The sequence below is a fragment of the Micromys minutus genome, assembly GCF_963924665.1.
Source record: "Micromys minutus genome assembly, chromosome: 1".
Lineage (NCBI taxonomy): Eukaryota > Metazoa > Chordata > Mammalia > Rodentia > Muridae > Micromys > Micromys minutus.
In genome coordinates, this window is record NC_137969.1 from 245,852,727 (window position 1) to 245,876,943 (window position 24,217).

At 50.0% G+C, this 24,217-nt stretch overlaps 1 protein-coding gene across 1 annotated transcript in view; it reads right to left on the reverse strand.

Moving 5' to 3' along the window:
- Positions 1-250: 250 nt before the first annotated feature.
- PRIMA1 (proline rich membrane anchor 1) overlaps positions 251-24,217 on the reverse strand; it is a 49,990-nt gene continuing 26,023 nt past the window's right edge. The window contains exons 4-5 of the mRNA XM_080933508.1: positions 7,875-8,004; positions 251-3,210 (exon numbers count right to left, since the gene is read on the reverse strand). Coding sequence (XP_080789634.1) covers positions 3,108-3,210; positions 7,875-8,004 — 233 coding nt within the window. The 3' untranslated portion in view covers positions 251-3,107. The remainder of the gene's footprint in view (positions 3,211-7,874; positions 8,005-24,217) is intronic.

Sequence of the window (24,217 nt, forward strand, 5' to 3'; positions counted from 1 at the left end):
CTCAAAAATGAAAAAAATCTTGAAAAAACAAAACAAGCAAAAACACATCCCTGCGACTTTAGGATAAATCAATAGGCATAAAGCACCTTCAAAGTGCCCAGCCTGCCCTGGGTTCACGGCAGCATGCCTGCTCCTTCTCATCTGTGTTCAGGGTCAGTCACCCACTACAGACAACAGTGACAGTCATCTTTATAAGTATATTTTTATTGACAGTAAAAAAATCTCGATGCTTCCTTCTTTGTAAGGAAGGAACTGCTGAGTCTTGATGTGTGTACCTGCCACCAATGCGGAGTGCCAAAGGCACAGTCACCTCCCATACACACGCACTAAGAAGGCAGAGTTCACGGTATTTACATTCATGCACTGCGGTCACACACTACCTGGACTGTTTAGGTCATATTTGTACAGATCAGAGTACAGTATTTATATATATATATATTTGTATAGATAGATATCTCTTTATATATATAACTATATATAATATGCCTATTTTTTTTTTTACATCTACGTTTTTTCATCCAAAATGTTCTCTAGAAGGCTTATAGAAACACCTGGTAACTGGGAGGTCCTAAATGCTGTTGAGTTTTGACATGATTTAACCACAGTGAGAAACATTGGCAGAAATGCGGGGACATGGACATTTCTTCTAACCTGTGCATTCAGGAAGTTCTGAGAACAGGTCACAGTGGAGCTGACACAGGGCTCTTTGAAATGAAGGTCTGAGTTCACTCACCTGATTGACACTGATTTTCTGTATGTTACAGCCATGTGGGCATAAAAACTTGTGCCTTCTATTGTGATGTGAGATGCACCCTCTAAGTGGCAAGTCTTGGGCTCTAGAGGTTCTCCAGGGAACCCTTTAAAAACCTAGGCCCTTCCCTTGGTTTCCCCTAACTGTGTGTCGGGTAGCACAAGCCCACTAAAGAGAATTTACATGTACACTAGCCAAACACGATGCAACCTGCTGGCAAATAGCACACACACACACACTCTCTCTCTCTCTCTCTCTCTCTCTCTCTCTCTCACACACACACACACACACACACTCACACACACACACACACTCTCTCACACACACACACACACACACTCACACACACACACACACACACACACACACTGTGTGCTTCCTAGGTTTAAGCCAACGACTAGACAGGTACATGGAAGTCTCAGGCTCTGCTCAGTCCTCAGGCCCTCTGGTAGGGAGCTCTCCTCTAACCAGGGGAGTCCCTTCCTCACTGCTGGGTCTTGATAACTGGAGGTGGGAGTGGAGGGTATTACTCTCTCCTGTGAGGCTCTATGGGGTGTGTGTTTACAGCTGGGGCCAGGCCTCATATCTGCCCAGTGTCTGCTGTGGGCACAGACACCAGGAGACTGTGGCCCTTGTCTTGGTTTAGATCAAGGTGGTGATGGTGTGAGAGACAAGGCACTAGGGTAGAGCCCAACAGGCTTCTCATCCTTCCCTTGCCCATTCCTGATCTACCTCCTCTGGCCTCCTTGTCACTTGGAATCACATCCGAAGAGGACTGCCCAGTCATTCCCTGGGAGAGGTGGGGGCAGCCTCAGAAAAGGATCTTGGTGACTCTGTGCCAGAGCACAAGGCCTGATGTAAAAGGGAAATTCTAAACTGTGCCCTCAAGCAAAGGAAGACAAATGTCGCTTACAGGAGGTGTGCCATGCCCTGGACCGCCCCTTAACCTGTACCCATTGACTCAGAAGTAGAGCAGTGGCAACTTCAGGGCACCCAGCTACCTGGGGATGATTCTCATGTCTGTCAGTTTTATCTGGCTTTGAACTTCTCAAGTAGCACAAACACCCACCAGAGATCTCTGGTGGCTGAGGAGGAGGCTAACATGCCCAGCTAAATCTCTACACTGTGGGGGTGGGGGTGTGACTCTCCAGTAGGCCTGCTTCCTTCTAAACAAGTACATGTGGCTGGTGAGGGGGTTGGAGGGAGGGGTACAAGGGATACAAAATCACAAGGGTCAAGGGGTGTACCCCACTGTGTGGGTGGCCTCCAAAAAACAAGCCTGTGGGTGGGGGGTTATCAAAGCTAGATGATTCTTCTCCACTTTCTCTTCTACCCACATTCAGGAAGCTCTAGTGCTTTAAGAGTTCTGGTCCACAGAGAAAGCCACTCCAGGGACACACGGAAGGCTACCTTCTCCTGGGAACTTTCCGAGTTACCAAATTTAGACTTCCAGGGACTGTTGGGGTAAGTGGGTCACGGAGCACTCTAGACCAGCATCAGCCTGGCACAGAGTGCCCCTATGGGTTTGGCACAAGTTGTGACCTCTGTCCAGTGAGGCAGGGTCTGGTTCACACTGACGCTTCCTGAGGAGCCAGGGGTGGGGTGTCAGAGTGAGCAAAGGAAACCTCTGACTTTCTTGAGACACCCTCTGCCTGGGCATCTGGGAGACACTGAGTTCACTCCCTGGGGACTGTGTAGGCTGAGCTCACTGCTTTCCCAGGCAGGTGTGCAGTGAGGAGTCACAGGCTAGGCTGTGGGTGGGAGAAGGAGTGACACAAGCTCTGAAGACAGAAGACAGTGGCAGATTCGGCGATGGACAGATGTGTGGGAAGCACCTTTGGAAGGGGACATTTGTCTCATGGCTGTGTGATGGCTTTTGGAAGAATGTCCACAGAGGAGCAGCAGGTGGGTTTCCTGCAGGAGAGAAAGCTTCCAGAATGGGAGCAAGTCCCTGGATCACCTTTCTTCTGGCTAGAGTGGGGTATCTCTCTTCCCCAGGCAGACAGACAGACAGACCCTCTGCTTTCATTGGAATACATGCTTTCAGCAGCAACTGGGTGACAGTCGGTGTGCCCAACGTGAGACAAGGAGGAGCGGATGGAGAACCCTGGGTGGTGGTGCTGCTCAGGGGCCACATGCAGGGGAGCCTGGCTCAAGCCTGGCGCTGGTTGCCGCACCCCTCGGGAGTGACCAGGGCTAGCCTGGGAAGAGGATGCTTTCTCTTTCAGGAGGCTCGAGGCCTGCAAAGCACGAAGTCCTGGACAGGCCCAGGGTCAGCTCGTGTCCACCTGTCATTCATGTCCACCAGTGTCACCACGGTGCCCTTCTGGCCAAGTGGGTCCCAGGGCCTGCAGGTTCACACCACTGCAGTGTTCACATCCACCCCTTTGTTACTCTGCGAGGAGCTCATGGGGTACTCAGCAACACCGGTGCCATTTTCATCTTTTCTCAGTGGTTTCCTAGGAAGGAGCAGGGAGGGGGGAACAAGGACATTGTCAGTTCTGAGCAACTGTGACGGTGTAACCTCCGAGCCAGAGTCTGGGTTAGCACTTCTGTGGGGTCAATCAGAAGCTACATAGACTCCTAACTAGGGTGACCGTATAATTCAGTATGCAAACCAGGACCTACTGAGAAGGGAAAGGGAAGGAGACGACAATCTAAATCTGTTCTGGATAACCCAAAAAGTACGGTCAGCCTAGTGTGATCAAGCTCTGATTGATCCCTTTGGGAAGCGCATTAGTAATCGGAGTTTGTATCTTACTCTGTGCAATCAAAACCATGATGGTAGTGAGGGAATGGCGAGGGTAGTGGAGGTGTTAGTGATGCTGGCTGGGCTGGAGGTGGTGGTGATGATACCCATGATGTTCCTGGAGGTGGTTATGGTGATAATTGTGGTAGAGAAGGGGTTAGTGATGGTGCAGGAGGTGGTGGTGGTAGATAGGACGAGGCTGATGGTTAGTGTGATGATGATGGTGAAGGAGGTTATGGTAGTGGTGATAATGTGGACAAGGTGGAGATGCTGGTGGTGCTGGTGGACAGGATGATAGTTGTAGTAATTGTGGTAGTAATGGTGGTGGGAGTGGGTTGATGGTGGGATTTAATAGCTGTGGTCACGGTTGGGTTGATAGTGGTGGCCGTGATTGTGGTGACAGTTATGGCAGGGGGAATAATGACGAATTCCCAAGCTGAGCTAGTACACACTAGTGGGTCTTGATCAGTTTCATCAAATCATTGATAGCTCATTTCAGAGGACACTGAACCCAAGATCTGTTCCTCTTCTGTGTACCAGGGATCAGGAAGGCTAGGAGAGAGGCCCTAAAAAGGGTCTAGCCCCCTTGCTGAGGACGTGACATCATGGTGCTACTTCCTGGTTTTCCTCCTTTGTGTCATTCAGGAGGTCCCTGGCCTCCACCCTCGGTATCTACAACTTCCTGAGCTGCGCTGTACAATGCTTCACACCACTATACTGCTGCCTCTGCAGTGGGGATGATCCAGTTGAGCGTAGCTCAGGCACCTCCTATGTCCCCAGAAGTACCGGGGATGAATGGCTAGGTATTATCTAAACTAGACATTTACAATCATCCTAAAAAATAACCTCTCAGGGATCGATTGCTCCTGTATTCTCAAGCATCCTCAGAGCCTTCCCAAAGATAGGATGGGCAGGGATGGTTCAGAGACCTCAGAATATATTCTGCTTGCAGAATTTCAGCAAAGTGAGGAGGCAAAGAGGTGGTCAGTAGAGTCATGAGACTATCAGGACATCTCACACAACGCACGAAAGTCCGTTTTATTCACATCTGCCTCCCTTTGTGTCAGAAGTTTCTCACAGAAGAAATCACTCTAGCTGGCTGAGCCTAGCTCCTGAGGCTTTTAGAAAGGCGAGAACTACTCCACATGTCCTTCCTGCTGTGTTCGTGCTTTGAACAGAGCCCTCTTGGGTAGAGGTCTTTGTCCCTCTTCAGCCCCCGAAGAAGCTAGGCTGGAATTAGCAGTCATTTCATGGGGGCAAACTGAGGCTAAGTGAAAACTTTGACTTGCCAAAGGTCCCAGCTGCACTGCAGTAGGACTTGAACTGTCATCCTTGCCTGTCCCCTTAGGCCACCACCTTCTGTCTGGCCCTTTGGGAAAGCCTCCCTGCATCCCCTTTCAGAGATCCCTCAAAGTCGTATCGAGCCTTCCAAAAAGTCTGTCTCACCTAGCTTTAATCACAGGGCACAGAAGCACCCAGATTCAGCTCTTGATGGTGGCATAAAAGGCTCTCATGATTCGTAGATTTGGCCTGCTCACCTCCTGGCACCAGAGCCAAGACCTCCTCTGTTCTGTTCCTCATACTTTGGTCATAGCTGTTTGCAAAGCCTTCTATGGTTCATTGGTGTCAGTGAAAGCTGAATTGTCCCCAAAGCAGAAGATGGCCTGTGTGACTCCATTCTCTCACCAAACATAGCACTCATGGATGACACTAGCAACTTTAAGGGGCAGAGGCCACAGCTTCTAGAACCTCAGCTTTCCAACACCTCCACCTGTGTGAACTCAGGCAAGCTATACAACTTCTCTGAGCCCCACTTTTCTTATCTGTAAAATGGGTACAACAGTGCCCCTTTCATAGGTTTGCTGGAAGGATTAAACACATTAGTGCACATCAAGCATGTGGATAAGTGTCTATCATATAGTAAGCACTCTGTAAGTATCTGTTAGCTCTCAGCACTCCTGTCAGAGAGGCATCATGGGCGCTGACTGACTTGGCCGGCAGGGGCCATCATACCGTCCTCTAGGCTGCCCAGACTTCCTACTTAGCATGCACCTTCTGAGGCTCTGGCAGACCTAGCAGACACTGCTAGGTCTCCTTCTGATCCTCCAATCTGTGGACCAATCTGGGCTGGTCCCCACACAAGGCAGGAGCCACAGAGAATGCCTTTAAATGGCCTGGTTCCTAAAACCAAAAGAAAGGGGAGTGAGCGTCTCTATGTGTCCTGGCGTCTGGGCAGAAGAGATGGGGGACAGTGACCTTGCCATTTGGAGACCTTCTGTCCCGACCCACTAGGTGGGTCTTGATCTCTACGGGAAGCATCATGCACAGGGGTCCAGCCACGGAGCACCAAAGGGCTCACATCCAATCTGCTGTTCTGCTGAGGAAGGGGCAGATGAATCGTAGCTCTGAGCAGCCCACAGTTGGGGACACACACACACACACACACACACACACACACACACACACCACAGAGGCCCAGCAAGAGCCTCCTCTATAGAGCACAGAATTCCCCAATCTTGAGTTCAAAGCCAGAAAATGTTTTCCCCAGCCACCAGGGTGTCAGTGGGAGAAACAGATGGTGCTTAGGCTGCTCTCCCTCCACACCCAGGTGAAGGTGAGCCGAGGATGTGGTTCACCCCCACACCATCCTTCAGCTCTCTGGATTGGCTCTGCGAGAAGCATGGTGGGCAGGGGAAGGCCCCTTCCAGGGTGTGACTCTCCTCTGCGGAGTTCTGTAGTCATGGATCTGTACAGACAGAGCCCTTCCCAGGACAGATGCTGGAGGAAATACTGCCCGGAGATACAGACAGATGGAGCTCTAGACAGTGAACTTCTGGGATATCTCAGGCTCTCTGAGATGCCACATAGTCACGAGGGGTGAGGATCACTTGTGGGAGGTTGTCCGCATGGCACCTGACCTACAGTTTGGGGAAGGAACGGGACTGACAAGACAGCAAATAGAGGAAGTCAGAGTTGAATAAGGCAAGGTCTGAGCCTACAGCCCGTCGGCACAGAAGGACAAGACAAACTTGACCACATTGTTAGCTCCAGGAAGAGTCACCTTCATGACTCACGGCCCATGTTCCAATTCCGAAAGTCCCAGCAGCTCAGCCACTGTCAAGTGGAATTGGAATATCCACAGCAGGCAGTTGTCCCCAGGCCTAGGGACCATCAGCCCTCCTGCCTGGGGTCAGGTGAGTAGTTTATGGCTAAATAAGTTTTGTCACGTACAAACACTACAAGTCTCTGTTAATGGAGCCAGCACATAGTGGGTATTCACAAAACACTTCAGCAGTGGAAGACTTCATCCACTCTGGAGTCCAAAGCCAGGTCTGTGCCCAGAGTTACTGGGTCTCGGGCCTCTGAGCCTCAGATTTGATGTCTGTCTTCTGTCTGTCTGACTTGGCAGGACACAGACATCAAATCCCCAGATTCCTTCTCACTCCCCAGGAAGGGCAGACAGGAGTGTGGAGGCTCATCATCAACTTTGGCTGAGCATCCCAGCCTGAGGGATGGACTTTGGCACCACACAATTCTATACTCAGATTCTGATAGGATGTCAGCTTCCTAGTTCCTTGGAGACTCAGTTTCCTAATCTGAATAGTGCAGCACTATTTCGGGAAAGGTTGGGGGATGGGCTAAGGACACGGGATAAAGAAATGAACACACAGCGTAGCCTGAACTTTCCAGGGGTCTAGTCAGTTCCTGAGGATTCAGTATTGGTATTCTCTGCAAAGGTCATCCTGTGATCTGTCCCCAGGGATGTGCATGCCCAGGTCTGTGGGACAGTCAAGTCCTCCCTCTCCTGCCCAGGTGTAGAGCTTAAGGCCTGCGGGCCCGGCCACACCCTCATTCTAAGATTTCTTTGTCATTCTTCTTGGTTTTGAATTATTAAACAGATCTTATTACACAGAAGAGTGGACTCGGGGGAGAGAATTAAGTATCTGAGATGCTAACAATTATTCTAATAATAATTAGAAGTAACTTTTGGAGCTCGGGGATTAGGGAAGGAAAACCTTCCCTAATCATATTTCCCAGAAGTAGTACTAATGACTGTTGTCCTTTGGTGCTCAGCAGTGTCTTTTGCACGGTTTTTCTATCTGCTGAAGCAGACATAGAACTTGCAGGCATCAAACATGTAAACACTTGTGAAGGTATGTCTGTGATCAACTCTGAAAGCTTAAAGGTACAAGAACAAAGAGAAACCTCTGGAGCCATTGCAGCAAATTCACAGTAAGCATTAAACAGGTTGGAGACAGAGAGGGTCCCTGCTCTTCCTTCCCACTCCTTAACTGGGTGTCAATCTTTATCACCGGGCAGTGGCCAAGCAGTTGAGGGACCGGGCAGCCCTGCTGGGTTCCAGAGGACACTCACCTCTTTATGGCTTTGTAGCAAATGATGACCAGGACAGTCAGAAACACTAGGGAGGCACAGACCACGGCGACGATGATCACCAGACCAGACCACCAGGTGTCCTCTGCAGGGCAGGAGGTAGAGTTGGGAGCTGAAAAAGACCAGTGTCTGAGTGTCTCTCAGTGAGGGGGTGGATCTGTGTGGCATTGGGGGAGGAGTGGCACTCACAACTATCCATCACCCCCCAAGGAAGGCCCTCTGACCTTTCCTGCCTTTCCCCACTCCCACCTCGGCAGGTGACATCATGCTTGGCCCCCAGCCAGCCCCTCCCCCACTCAGTGCCTCCACCCCGCCTTGGTGAGCTCAGAGCAGGGGTTGAGCGCCTGGCTAAGCAGGCCTCCATCCTCCCAGGCATGAGCTAACTGACAGCAGGGTCGGGCTTAATTTCCCATGAAAAATAACAGAACATCTCATTCTCTCGGCCAAGGCATTAAATTCGGTGCCTCGGTGGTTGGGGGTGGGGTGGCAGGCTCACAGGGGATGTAGGGAGAGAAAGGAGGGAAGGCTGGCCCTTCCATGTGTTTCTGAAATGAGGTTCGCTTTTCAGGCCTGCATTTGGTCCATGTGATGCCATGGTCTCGCTCTGCATGGAAGGGGCCAGAACATTAAAAATTCTCACACCTAACTCCACAAGGACTTTCTGTCCTTACCCTACCCACGAGGAGTCCTTAGGGTGAGCCTGTTCCCCGGTTGGTCTGGGCAGTGTTGATGCTCACCTGGAGAATAGGTCTCAAGAGACTGTTTACTCCACCCCATCCCCTCAGTAAAGCAAAAAAAAAAGAGCCCAGCTCCATCCCAGAGGCCTGGGTATTACAAAAGTATGGGGGGGGGGGAAGGGAGGTGCACAGAGGGAGGGGGAGGGAAGAGAGGAATGGACAGACCACACAGACAGTGCTAAACAAGTCATCAATATACATGAAGATCTGGACAAGAATCACAGCTGTATTCCTGGCTCTGTACTAGGTACCCTGTGCGGAGCCAGTGAATGATGCCCAAGACTCCAGGGTTGTGCCCAAGGGGATTCCCACCTCTCGACACACCTTCTGACAGCTGTAACAGATGTCTACACCAGCAGAAGCCACACTCATGGTTTCCAAGACTTTCAAAATAGCCTTGAGTCTCTTCCTCAGCAATTCCTAACCTGGGACAACCATGCTAATGATGGCTAAAATAGTAGATAAGATTTGTGTGTTTTGGGCGTTTGTGTAAATCAAATCATGTGAAAGACGTTCTTTTTTGTTTGTTTGTTTTTACATTTGCTTTATTTATTTGGCAGCATTGGGATTTGCCCAAGTAGCTATGAAGTTCAGTAGTTTTCCCTTTTTGTGGATGAGTAATGCTTCTTTCTCTCTCTCTCTCTCTTTCTCTCTCTCTCTCTCTCTCTCTCTCTCTCTCTATCTCTCTCTCTCCCTCCTTCTCTCTCTCTCTCTCCCTCTCTCCTCTCTCTGTCTCTCTCCTTGTCTTTCTCCCCCTCTCTCTCCGTCTTTGTCTCTCTCTGTCTCGCTCTCTCTCTCTCTGTGCATGTGTGTGTGCATGTGTGTGTGCATGTGTGTGTGATGTGTGTGTGTGTGTGTGTGTGTGTGTGTGTGTGTGATGTATGGTTATATCATAAGCACACACTTAGATGTCTTTCCCAGATGTTCCCCCTCTGGTACCCTTCCAGGCAGAATAAGCAGAAGACAGAGAAGAAACTAAACACAGTGGGATTCAGAAAGACACTCTACAGCTCCCAGGGGATCAGGGCTGCCCATTAACAAATGCATAGTCCCCAGTGTGCACCTCAGCTCCTCACAGGTCCAGCCACTCTGGGTGGTACACTGAGGCAAGAATACTACCAGGTTGCTGTCAGCTGGAAAGAGCTGGTCTTAGGTTTTTAGACCCTGCACAGACTCTGAATCATGCTGGACAGTCAGCAGATGCTTAGGGTCTATGTTCCCATCCATGAGTTCAATCAATGATTTTTTTTTTATTAAAAAAAAATCAAACTTCAAATCTGCCCCTTTGGGAACATCCTTGACTTGGCAGAGTCTTCCCAGGGTAATCTGGTGTGGCTTTAGCTCCCTGACCACAGCTGCCTTGACTATGCTGTTCCGGCACCTCCAAAGGTTTGTCCCTTCTTTTCCTAGACGAGAGAACTCTGCTGTGACTGTCCAAGCTCTGGCCTGTTTGAGGGTATGTTCCCAGGTCATTTCACCCAGCACGGCTTCCTGTGTGTAGTCTCAGGGAGTGGCTCCAGCCTGGTTTAGTGTCCCAGAGCACAGGAAGGGAAGGGTGTTCATTTTGGTCACGACAGCAAAGGATTCCATCACCTAGGGATGGTCACAATGAGCTAGACACGCCTAAGTTAGAATTGCCCCTCAAAGGTGCCAGCAAGGCCCTCCCTAGAGAGTCCACCTGCATGCCTGGCTTTTAAGCCTCAGCCTGGGATTTGGCAGAGCCACATTTCCTTACACTTCGCAGTCAGGTGGGGATTTTCTTTTGACAGTCCTTTTTTTTCAAAGCCTTGCTACTAGAAGCAGCTAGCTCTGGTGGGGTGCCCTTCTGTCTGAGACCAGTGGGAGCCAGCAGGTGCAGATGGGGGCTGCGTGTGCAGAAGAAGGCAGCCCATCTGTGAAGAGGAGTCTTTCCTGAGACCTAGCTGAGGCATAAATCACAGATTTTGGTCACGAAACTAGAGATATTTATCCACGCTTGAGTTGACTAGAGAATATCGGAGCTGGAGGAAGCCTGGGTGTTCTCACTTCGGGACAGAGAATAAACATTGGAGCAACTTCTGTGAGGCCTGGAGTGAGGCCCTGAAGCTTCCCACTAGCCTCAGTTTCCCTCAGTCCCCCTGCAAAGATGATAAAAGCTCACCAGGTGGGCAGGCTGGAGGCTGGTAATCAGAGGCGGCCTCCTGACAGAGCCCATTCATGCGTGCGTGCATGCATCCCCTTGGACGTGAACTAAGCGTGCTCAGTGTTTGCTGCTAAGAGCTGGGGGTCCGGCGATGAATCAGACACAAGCTGTCCTCTGCCAGACCTGGCGCCAGCTGCCCAGAGATGATTAAGAAGCTGACTAAGACCTGATCCTTTTGCAGTGAGGAACCGGCAATCTCCAAAAGAAGCGACAGGCACAGACAGACGGTGGTAGGGTAGATAAAGAAAGGGCAACCTGCACTTTGAGATGGCAATCCTGGGTGACAGGCAGGTGGCCATACAGGGGAGTGCTGAGCCCCAGGAAAGAGCTGTCCTGGCAGTGTCTCTGCTGTTTCTGTCACTTCCTTTAAACATGACAGAAAGGCAAGAGCTGTCCTGAAACCTCAGGGGTCATGTCACCCTTTCCTGAGCCCCAGAGAAGTTGACCTGTCAGTCAGCTCTCCTGACCCAGTGCGGATGATGGTCAGGTAGCCAGGAGGGCACTGGAGAGGGGCCACGCTCAAATCTGCTGTGTCAGAGTCTCCTTCCTTTGAGTGGGCTCATGCCACTGTATAGGCCTCAGAACACCCAACCTGGACCACGCCCTGGACATCATGGTTGAAAGCATTTGGACTTCTGCTTTTAGGCAAATGAAGTGATTTTGGCTGACTCTCCTGAAATATCCAGAATATTCCAAATATATGAAACAATGGGCAACAAGACAGTGGTCCATGGATAACTTAGCTTCAGATCTGGAACTCTGAAGCCATCACAGAAAGTACGTCAAGATGTAGGCGCGGGCCAGGAGTTTCCGAAAAGGACTCAGAGCCCAGGAAGTAACCCCAAGAACCACCGGTGGAGATCACAGGCCACTAAGCATCTTTTACACGGCAAAGGAAACCATCGTCAGAGCGAAGAGACGGCCTGTTAAAAATCTTTGCCAACCACACATCAGGCAGGATTATCCAGACTATATAAAGAGCTGAAAAAAAAAATAGATAAACCACCCAATCAATAATCAGGCCAATGAGTTAAATAGAGAGTTCCTAAAAACAAACAAACAAATAAATGTGGCTGTAAGTCCTTGGTGTCTAACACCTGGAGACATCAAGGACATACAAATTAAAGCAACGTTGAGATTCCTTCTCACACCTGTCTGAATGACTGCCACCAAGGAAACAAAGGGCAGTCACCAAACTCTAGTGGGGTGGGGGAAGGAGGAGCCTGGATCCTGTAGGTGGGGATGAAAATAGGTGCAGAGTTACAGGACCGAAAGGCGCTGCCTCGCAGAAACCTAAGACTAGAAACAACATATAGCTCCGTTGTGTCACTGGGCACATGCCTGAAAGAATCCAACCCCTGTCATGGACATGCTTACAGATCTATAATCATTAGCTGAGGCATGGAACCAACCAAAATGTCCCACCAACAGATGAACAGATAAAGAAACCGTGGGCCATACAACCGGACTTTTTTTCAGCTGTAAAGGAAGATGAAGCCTTTATCTGTGGGGGATGGGGCGGGGGGATGAAACCAGAGATTATCAAGATGAGACAAACCAGATTCAGAAAGATGAACACTGCTTTCTCTTAGATGCACAATCAAGATGTGTGTGTGTGTGAGGGGGGTGTTGCACATGTGTGTGAGTACAATCTGTAAACGTGGAGAGAGGATCGTGAGAAGAGAGGAGATCTCTCTTACAGGAGGAGCGGGGTAAAGGAGAGGACAGAGAAATACACATAATGTCAAAGCAGGAGGGGAGAGTCTTCAGGGGGCAGGAAGGAAACAAAAAGAGCAAAGGGAGGGGGGAGGGGGATGTAGGAAAACAGCATGTAACAGTAATGCTGAAAATGCCACGGTGAACTCTATTTCTTTCTAGGTTAATTTAAAATGACAATGACTCTGATTGTGATGGTGGCAATGATGATGATGATGGTGATGATGATGATGGTGGTGATGGTGATGATGATGGACAGTGACCTCTCAGCTTTCCGCCTCAAGGAATTTCTAGAGCAGTGTAGGAGGGAGGACTCCAGGCATTGACTTGGGACAGAGGTGGTCTCACCCTGGGGAGTTCTGAGGAGAGTAGAAGCGCCCTGAGGACATCAGTCATACACTGGCAGGTGCGAGGATGGGGAGAGAGGTCAGCAGATCAGGAGCCACGGGAACCAGGAAAGGAAGCAGGTAGACGGACCTGGCACACCAGATGCACCCAGTGGGTGGATTTTTAAGGGTACAGAAGAAACCAGAAGCCCCCTGAGGGGCTCATAGACTTCATGACACACAACCCTGCACCATGCTGATTTACTCCCTGTTAGCAGTGGAGAAACAGGCCACAGAGCCAGGGACTGGGGGGGCGGGGACGACAAGGCAGCGAGTACTAATAGGTAGCCTGAGAGAGAGCCAGCTATGGCTGGACCTAACAGGAGGGGCCGGAAGAGACAGGGATGAATAAAGAGTCCGTCTTAGTTTTGTTTCCCCGCTGCTGGGTTCAAATACCCAGACAGAAGAACTTAAAGGGGAAAGGCTGACTTACTGTAGCTCACAGTTCAGTGTACAGTCCGTCACGGCCAGGGAAGCCACAGCAGCTGGAGCCTAAGAGAATGAGTCACATCCACAGAGAGGCAGCTGGGATGCACATCCGCCTTCAGCTCACACTCACCACTTTAAACAGGACCCCTGGCTCAGGGGAATGGTCCTGCTCACAAGTAGGATGGCTTTGATTTCCTGTCAATGAACACACTCAAGACAGCTCCTCGCAGACACTCTCGGCGGCCAGTCTCAGTGTGGACCGTCTCTCACAGGCTTGATCCTGTCACAGGGGCTCTGCTGGGTCTGGAAGCGACCCTGTCTTTAAATGTCACTGAGAACCATGTTAGAAGGGAACAGAATGATTGCTCTACTGTATAAGAGTCACTTCTCGGGCTGGGGAGGTGGATTGATAATGACTTGCTGCCATTAAGAGACAGTGGTGGGGCACACCTGTGACTCCAGAGCTGGAGGAGGGGCAGTGACAGGACAGGCAGATGTTTGAGGATTATTATAGAAGAAATCCAAAGTTGATCTCAGGCACCTACACACCTACACACACAAACACACACACATACAAACACACACACACACAAGCACACACACACACACACAGACACACACAAACACACACACATACAAACACACACACACACACACACAGACACACACAAACACTCAAACACACACACAAACACACCCACATACACACACTCACACACACATTCACCCACAAACTCACCCCCACACAAACACACACAAACTCACACACACACAAACACATACACACACACTCATACACACACACACACACAAACACCTCCAGACCCCCACAAACACGCATACACCATCACTCATACACATACTTACAGACATAACACACAGATGTATACATACACACACTCACATACTTATGCACTCACACTCACACATGATCACTCACACACACCCTCACACACACAAACACACCCACCCACACACAAACACACACACACTCACATACATATGCACTCACACTCACACATGATCACTCACACACACCCTCACACACACACAAACACACACACAATCACTCACACACATACTCGCAGACACAACACACACGTATACACACATTCACATACACATGCACTCACACTCATACACACATACACACACACACACGGTCGGGACAGTAATTTTCCATCTTGAGCCATGGCTTTATCTGGTGCTCTGTCTCTCAACCCTATATGTGGCCCTCTCTAGATACACCCTGTGGTTAGGCCCAGCCTAAATGCCAGGCACTGCTGGGACACCACAGGCCTCGGGGACATCATTAGACATCTCTCCTGGGTTTCAAAGTCTTTGGTGACTCATGCGCAGGCTGCCCTAGTGGTTTGTGGCTGGTTCCCTGGAACTGAAAGGGTTGTAGGCCTAATTGGCCTTCGTTAAGCAGGCTATGATCAGGTGAGGGCCTCCAAACCTGGCTCTCCTGCTTCGAACTTCCAGAGTAGCCCAGGCCCACAAGCAGTGGCGAATTAGGTCAGCACTGGCTTATCCTTGTACTTCAGAAGTCAATTCCCTGCTCCCTCCAGGGGTAAGGACCCTACACACTGTGAGGTATCTCAGGCAAAGGGTAGGCTGGGCCCTAAACATTGTCTTCAGTTTACATGGATTTGGCGGCATCACCAGGTAGAGATGACAAGAGCCACACAGCCTGTTTCACGGGACAATTTTATGGCTCATTTCGTACTTGGGATGTGTGTCCTCTCTCCTCTCTCCTGTCACCACAAGGGTGTCAAGGAGGCTGTCCTGCTCCTCTAAGAAAGGTTTGAGGACACGGGACACAGAGCAAAAATGACAACCTGTCCCTGCTCTAGACAGTGTCCTAGGACATGCCCTGGTTCTGTGTGGTTTTTGAAGGAAGTGAGGAGCTCTGTTAAAGATCTGAGTTGTTCCAGGACCTTTTTCATGTCCCTTGGTGGCCAAGGAGGCCACTGAAGCTCAGAGAGGTGAGGGGAATCTTAAAGCTGCACAGCAACCTCAGTCTGAGCCCAACTTTCTGATCAGTCCCATAAGCAAGAGGATGCTAGCTCAGTTATTTCACGGGTCCCCAGCTCTTCCCCTGCCTCAGTGCCCGAAGCCCTGGCACTGCTGGGCAATCTGACACAGACCCAATGTCCAGTAAGGAGTTGTGGGGGAGGGCCACCATTCCCTCGGCCTGCCCCACAGAGAGACCCATTGTCCATGGACACAAGGAACTGACTCTCGGCAGCTGCTAGCCATTCACAGGCACTGGGCATCCATGGGGAGGCCTGTGCCAGGGCGTCCACCACCCACGGATGCCTCAGGGTCAGTGTGGGGGTGAAGCTGTCCTGCACTTCTTACCCTCCACCATGGGTTGGGCTAGACTTGAAACCACAGATAAGCCACAAGGCTTTGGTGCTTGAACACTCAGAACCCAGGTCCCATATCTAGAGTTTCTAGGAGTAAACCCAGTGAAGTGAACACTGTGTTTGGATCCTAGGGCACCTCCACCCATGTTAGCGGGCAGGGACATGTAGACAGATAATGCTGTGCCTAGTCTATCTTGTGTTCATCAGCCCTCTGCAGCCATGATGGAAGTCCTTCTTTACAACCCCAACCACCCAGGTACCCCTGCTTGCAAAGCTGACAACTGGGCCAGGAAGGCAACTACACTAGGATATGAGTAAAGTCTCTCTCGAGTTCTGAAGGGGGGTAGGGTAGCGTAGGGTCAGTGTGACACCTGAACAATATTCAGCTACAAATGGAATGACATTCCTGTCTGGGATGCTTAGAACCTTGGCCCTACACTCAGGGTAACTCTCAAAGCCTTGTGTCTGCTCCCAGCATCTTTTCAATCTTTCCTGTGCATGCAGCATCTTCCAGAAGTGCACTGATCTGGCCAATCCCAGGCTGGAGATAGCCAACAGTAATAAGTCCTCCTCAGTCTGACCAGGAGCTGTGTCTTCACCCAGATTTAGTCCCACACTGGACAGCCCTCTTTCTGGGCTTCTATCTCTGAGCCTCACAGCCATCAGCCGACCCCGTTTTGTCTTTCCCTTCCTCCGCTTTGCGCTGCTCCCAACTTCCGGCCTGCTCTAGTGATTCCCATCTTCCTCGAACCCAGAGGCTCCGCCTCCCTGGGTGTCCAATGTTCAGTTTTGTACACTGATTATCCACTGGCTTTGAATCAGGAGCTGGAGTTAAGTCCAGGCGGTGAGCTGGGCAAGCCACTCAGAATGCTTAATTTTATCTGCTTGAGCCACCATAACCTGAAAGAAGCCACAGACCGTCCTCCAAGGAGTGCCAGGACTAGATAAGATCCACAGACAGAGCTAGAGCCGATACCTGCCTTCTTCCCACCTCCGTAGTAGAACCCTAGTTCTCCTCCTATAGCCCGTCCTTCCCTGAGCCTAGCAGAGGTGGGATTTGGAGGTCTCAGGCCCGGTCACGCCAGTCCTTCACCTCTAGTTTATGTGGCTTCCGGGTCCTGCAGGTCTAGCCAAAGGACAGGAGAGGAAAAGTCAGCTGGACGCTTCTGGGAATGGTCTTGCTCTTGAGGGAAGATAAAGAGGAAGAGGTCACTTTCACCTCTGAGGTGCCAGTGTGTCCTTTGTTTTAGGTGAGAGCAGCTTAGGGAAAGGATGCTGACAAATGGGTCTCAGTGTCAGCATGCCCGAGAGCAGTCTTGAGGGTGGCACTTGAGCAAAGACTAGAGTTTGGCAATGGAGTTTGTCCTGAAGGTGTCTAGGGATGGATGTCAAGCAGAGGATCTATAGTGAGCTCGTGCCGGGGAGTATGACGATCAAGGACAATGAGACTGTGGGAGGTCTGGAGGCTGTGAGGAGGAAGAGGAAATAAGGTGGCATTAGAGGGTCCTGAGAAAGAGAGGTGAGTTCTGGCACTGTGTGTGCGCACTCGTGTGTGCATGAATATACCTATGCATCTCTGTGTATGTGTGTGTGTGCGTGTGTATGTACTATCGAGTGTGTGCACATGTGCATGCATATACCTATGTGTGTCTGTGTATGTGTGTGTGTGTGTGTGTGTGTGTGTGTGTGTGCAGGGTGGGAAGCTGTAAGGCAACCTGTGACTGAGCAGAGATGTTATTGCGGTTCAGACTGGAGGTCAGTGGTACAGCTACTGAGAAGAGATTCAGGAAATGATCTGTGAAGGCACATGTGTAAGGGACAGAGAAAGACCCCTTGCTCCTAGCTCAGAAGCCCATGCCTAAGCCTCAGATGGAGCCCTGCTGTGTAGGAAAGGTAAGCTGGAAGTTTGCACTGCATAATGTGGGTGTCTGTAGTGACTGGGCTGCCTCTTTCCCGATGTCAATCATTTCTAGGAACAGGTGTGGAGCCAGGACAAGTACTGAGTGTACCAGGGGCAAGGGGCAGGTTGTAAAGATTGTCTAGAAGAGTGACTGATGTCTGGAAAGGGGGGGAGTGGGAAAGACGTCAAGAGCCTTGAGGTCATGAACCCAAAGTTCAAGGTCATGCATGTGTCTTGCTCAGACCACCTTCTACTGCACAGGGCAGGTGGGGATGCAGAGAAACCATGGCTGGCTCTGTCCGGCAGGTATGAAGAAGTGAGAGCTGAGGGTGCTTGCAGGGAGCAAGGACAAGGATAGACAGCAGGGGAGACTGTGGCACAGAACCCGGTGACGTCATCTCTGCATTTGAACCTACACAGGTTTGAACCCATGACCTGATAAATAGACAGAACACAACCAAGAAGAACTACAGGTACAGATACTACTGAGACAGTGAGACAAAGGAGCCAACGCAGTGTGGAAGGGAAAACTGTTGTCACTGTGAGAATCAGGGTCCCCTCTCTCATAAAAGGGTCGAGGAGGTAACCCTAAAGGAAGGTCCTATCTGGATGATCCTGGGGGGCAAAGACACACATGCTGTGAGAACAACTGGGTTCTAGACTCTTCCATCTGCAACTCTAGTCAGCAGCCCATGCACCGTGGACCCTTTCTCCTCTGCTACCTTTTTTTCTGCTGTGTCTGGGCACAGAGCCCAGTGTGGTGGCGGTGTGGCTATTTATTATCAAGAGCACCATTTCTCAAGGCTCGGCTCCTGTGGGGCACTTAAAAACCCGGATACATTATTAATAATCGTCTCCTTCATTCCTGTGCCTAATTAGGAGAGGCAAATTATGAATCAGGTTCATGTCTCTCTGGTGGGGGGCAGCGACAGCTTTTCCCAGGTGAGAAAAAGATCACAGGGAGGAAAAGATCTGGGCAAGAGCCCGGAACAGCAGGTCACAAGCCGGTATAATTAATTTTGCTTCTGTGGGGACCGAGAAACACAGTCCCCCTATTTCTCACCCAAATAACCTTCTTTGTTAGGTTCACCACAGTAGAGATTTGTTAATCTGGAAGCTTGGCCCAACCTTTTCCTGTCTGCCTTGGTCACCTTCTCAAATCTGCCATGCCTGCTGGCCACAACAGGGCTGCAAAGGCAACAAAACACATTTGCCAGGTCTGGGACAGCCCGGCCCTGTCCAGAAGTGACAAGGAGGTGCCATGTCTAGACAGATCTTGGTGACCACTGAGCTGAACTCCTTGTCCTGGCCCTGTTGCTCCAGTGTGAGTCCACTCACCCACTCCTGAACTGGCTAGATGCCTGGAACCCTATGGACCCTTTCCTCGGGACACCAGCGACCTGCCGGAGCATGGGCGTTAATTAAATAATCATCGAGAAAATGCAGGCTGGGATTCCAACCTCATCCAGACACACATCGGTGCAGGTGTCGACGAGATGAACACCATAAAACCATAAAGCAGACAAAGAACAATGGCTTGACAGACATGAGGTAGCGATGGGGGGGGGGGGTGACTGAAGATGGTGAACTCATTTCTGCTCGAGACAAGCTTGTGGTCTGAGGATGGGAAGATGTTCTTGCCATCTACAGTAAATGCCCAGCAGAGCCTCAGCACTCTGCAGCACTGGTAGATGTTAAACAGATCTCTCCCCTTCATGAAGGCCCATAACCCATGATGGAGGCCTTGTGAACACCCAGGTTGATAGAGCAGCCCTGTCTAACCAGTTAATTTCAAAGAAATAATTAACCAGGATCACCTTGGACCAGTGGGTGATAAACTCTGGTCTGAAGGCTGACTCTGGCCACTGATTGTTTTATAAATAAGATTTTACTGGAACACAGACACACACATTTACAGAGCTGAAGAGCTGTACCAGAGACTGTGCCTGCAAGGATTGGAATAGCTACCGTGTGCCCTTTGACAAACGTCTGTCTACCATTTTTACCTAAAATTCTTCAGCAATCATAGCAGAGTTTTAGTCTGCCTTAGAATTTCTTCTCATGTGTATTATGAAGGTGAAGTTCCAGTCTCTCGGTTTTGTTTATTCATTCATTTAACCAGATATAACACCAGGTCCTTAGCGTGATCTCTAGGTTTGTGACACTGGGCTCTCTGCCTTTTCTAGGGTTCAGGGCGGCAGTTCGCTGACCAGGCCAGCACAGTAGACAATGGCCCTAAGTTTGCATCAGGACTTGATAAACCATCCCAGCTGAGTCAGTCCCCTCCCCCACAGCCAAAGCACTTAACATTTCACTGCCTTCAAATTCTCATCCACAGAAGCACGGACAGCCTCCCCTGGGAGGCTTGAGGAAACTGTCCTCTGGTGTGAGCAAGGATGTGGGGGCTCTGCTTTGGTTGTCACTGGGCAAGCTCTGCAGCCTTTCTTTGGGCTACTCTGCTGAGCTTCCTGCTACAGAGACTGAGCACAAGGCTGGGGGATCTCCTCAGTCTCAAATGGCATCCGCAGTCAGTGTCTGGCAAGTGTCACCAGCTGGGGGCATGTAGCAGGGCTTGGTGCTCTCAGATTCTTTCTGTGTTTCTCACCTCCTCTGTGGACCCCACAGGTTGCCTTGGAAACACCTGTTTTAAAAATCCTCACGGCAGGTCCTGAGGACAAGTTCCATGTCAAGACTCAAAGACATGAGCTCACTAAGGGCTGACAGACCTTGGCAGCCTTTGAGGATGAAATTCTATCCCGAGGAGGTGCATTCGAACTCTATGTTCTGAGCAACTCCCTCCCAGAACCTGCTGCCCTTTCCTGGTTTCCTGGCCAGGGCCTGTCTAGTCTAAAAATCTCTGGTAAGGAGCAGTAGGGTCAGCCCTGTCCTAGCTCAGGCCACCAAAGCACAATGTGCTGAGAAAGTCCCTCTGCTCATCAGGACTTGTTAAACAAACAAACAAACAAACAAAAAAAAAAAAAAACGAACATGTATGTGGCTTGGAGACAAAACTGTACTTAAAAAAAAGTACAAGTATTCGAGCTTGTTACCCAGGGGCACTCTGTCCAACAGAGTAGCTATCAACCACATGTGACTACTTAAACTTGCTGTAATCAATATAGGAAGGGCTGGAGAGATGGCTCAGTCAATTAAAAGCCTGCTGTACAAACACGAAGCCCCAGGTCTAATGCCCAGAATTTGCCTAAAAAAAGCTGGAGGAACAAGCTTGTAATCTCATCGCTAAGTAGGCAGAGACAGGTGGGTCTTTGGGGCTCGGAGCCAGACTGTCTAGATTACGGTTAAGAGTCCCTATCTCAAACAAATAACCACCACCACCTCAAAATAAAAAGGTGGATGGTGCCTGAGAAATGTCACCTAAGCCAACCTCTGGCCTTCTTATGCACTTAAACACACACACACACACACACACACACACACACAAAGAGAGAGAGAGAGAGAGAGAGAGAGAGAGAGAGAGAGAGACAGATACACAGAGGCACACAGACACACACACACACACACACAGACAGAGACAGAGAGACAGAGAGACAGAGAGACAGAGAGACAGAGAGCAGGCATTCAGTCCTTCAGAGGTATTTGCCCTTTGTCAAGTGCTCAGTAGCCACAGAGGAAGAAGACTCCTGTACTATGAAGACACAATCATGGCCATAATCATGGAAGATTGTTGGGTGGCTGGATGGCACTGTGTCAGACTTATGAGGACAGGAGTCCCCTTCAAAAATGACACCATAACTACTTTCTTTACCCTACCCAAAGCAAAAGGAAGCAAGATGGTTCTCTCGCTTCACTACTGTGGTTAGAGTGTGTTTCTTACATTTTTTCCTTCATTCTCAGATTCCTCCCGTCAGAAGAGTAACATGGCAGTGATCAGAGAGACAAAGTCACAGAGCCACGGGGGAAGTGACGACCAGAGCCTCTAAGTGGGAAGGCTTCGGCTATTACCTACCATTGGAGCAGACCATAGTGGTGTGAGCCATTCTCCCAACACTTCAGCTCTGACCAGTGGGGTAAGACCTATGGACCTTCCAACCCCACATGGAGCACACTCACAGCAGGCTGAGTGGAATGCCCGGACCTAAAATGCAGCCATTATTTTGTTGAGACAATAGTGAAGCCTTCTATGATTGGCAGACAGGTCACTGCAGGGTTACCCAGCCAGGACCAAGCCCATGAAGATCCTGTTACCAAAACACCCATGGATAACTCCTTTACTTTTAGCTTGTCCAAAGCATGATGATGCTGAGATTGTGAAGAAGGTCACCCTAGCAACAAGCTCCACCTAGGTCTTTCTTCTATCTAGACATGCAGATTCTTCTAAAGATTAAGGTCACACCACCTGGCCATCTGGGCTCTGGTACTACCATCAAAAGTCTCTGAAGATTTGTAGGTCACTTCATCTCCCCGCCTCTCCAAGGTCTACCTGACAAATTGGAGAGGTGATGTAAGGTTAAGTCAGAGCCCCCAACTTCGTCATAACTGGCGTCTCGGGCTGTCCTATAGCATCTCAGTGTTTAGGAATTTCTCTGGCCTCTGCTTACTCAATAATGAACAGCTGTCCACTTCTGGGAACCCTCTTCTGACTCTTGAGTTAAGTGCAGAAGCCGGTGCATCCAACAGACAGCAGCAGACAAGAAAGCCAGAATCGGGCTCCTGGTATGCATTGCACCGATCTGACCAATCCAAGGAGGCCGACTTAATAGCTTTCTCATGGAACAGTCTGAGTCTCTAAGTCCATTGCCTTCAAAATGACCCCCAGCTACTGAGAGACTGCACAGAGAAACTGTCTATAACAGGGTTAGGCACTTAGAGACCCAGGCATTCTTTCCACCCATAATTCTCTCTGCAAAGGGTAGGGGTGGTGTGCCTCTGCTACCCATGGTCCAATTCATTCTAAATGTGAGAACAAGAAACTCATTCACTCTGAGCCAGGGTGCCTAGGGGTAGGGGGGTAGGAAATAGTGACCTCTGGCCTTTTCTGATCAAATGACAAGGGTCACATAGAAACTTGGGAGCAGAGAACAGACTCTAGTCACATTGCCTTGACAGAAGGTAGAGTGGGGACATTAACTAAGATGTGCTTTTCTTTGACCCACCCAAGACCTCTCCATCTTCCCCAGGCAGAAGATCCAAGAACAGAGTCTCTGTAAAGGCTGTTGAGACCTAACCTCACCTAACCAGAGAGGTAATACCACCTCCTTCCAACTATGGCCCCTTTGATAACTACGAACCATAAAGGAACAGAGGTACTCAAACCTTTCCAGACAGAGCAATTCTGAATTGGATCACATCAACCAACCTTCGGGATGATTCAGGTCTATAATGTGAGCCAGATTCTTTCCCATCATATAAAGACGTAATGATGGTAGTCACAAGACGTAATGATGCTCATGCTCATTCGAAAGGCCATGGAGTGCCACCGTAGGGGTGTACCAGGTTGTCTCTGTGTGGTCACAGGTATTTGTTGGCTTTCTGCCATGTGCTGCAAAGCAAGCCAATTCCAAAGGATTCAGAAAATGTTATAGAAGAACTCTGCAGAGTTCAACTGGCTGAGTAGGGAGGATGGCAGGGATGTGGGGAGATGGCTCATCTGGAAAATGCCTCTGCTGTGAACACAAGGACCTGAGTTCCGTCCTGCCATCCACGTGAAACAGCCAGGCCTGGTGGTGCAGAGACAGGAGGATTCCTGGAAACTGTTCGTCAGCCAGTCTAGTCTGCTTACAAGCTCCACATCAGTGAGAGATTCTCTCCTAAAAATTAAGGTGAACGGTGCCTGAAGAACAACACCTGAAGTTGACTTTTTGTCACACACACATGCACACATGCACACATGCATGCACACACATATACACATGTGCATACATGTACTCTGTCTCTCTCTCTCTCACACACATACACACATATATACACATGTGCACACATGTACTCTCTCTCTCTCACACACACACATATACACATACACACACACACACACACACACACACACACACACACACACACTATAGCAGTTGTTGCTCCTTTGCCAGCTGTGTGTCCCCGACAACTGCAGAAACATCACGTGATTTAAGTCTCCGGGTCCCAGAGGTGAGAGCAAGCTAACGGGGAAAGTCAATAGGGCTCCCTACCACACGCTACTGAAAAACCAGACAAGACCACGGGTACCAGACTTTAGTGAAGGCACATCACCCCAGCTTGAAGAACACAGACAGGTCGGAGAGGCTGCTCAGTGGTTAGCACTAGCTGATCTTGCAGAGGACATTAGTTCAGTTCCTAGCGCTAAGTTGGATGACCTCCAGTTGCCTGTAATTCTAACTCCAGGACATCTGAAGCTCTCCCCTCGCCTCTGTGAGCCCCGAGAGCAGCAGCACTCTGGGAGGACACAGTTCGCTCCGTTCATACTTTGGACCCCAGGTGTGATAACAGACACAAGTAAAGCGCTTGTCAAAGAGAGAAAGGGAGAAATGAGGTTTTACAGACCCTCATGTTGCCCAGGATAGCCCCAAATCATTATGTAGCCAAGGATGATGGCCTTGAATTGCCGAACCTCCTGCCCCTGCTTCCCAAGTGCTGGGGTTTCAGGTGTTT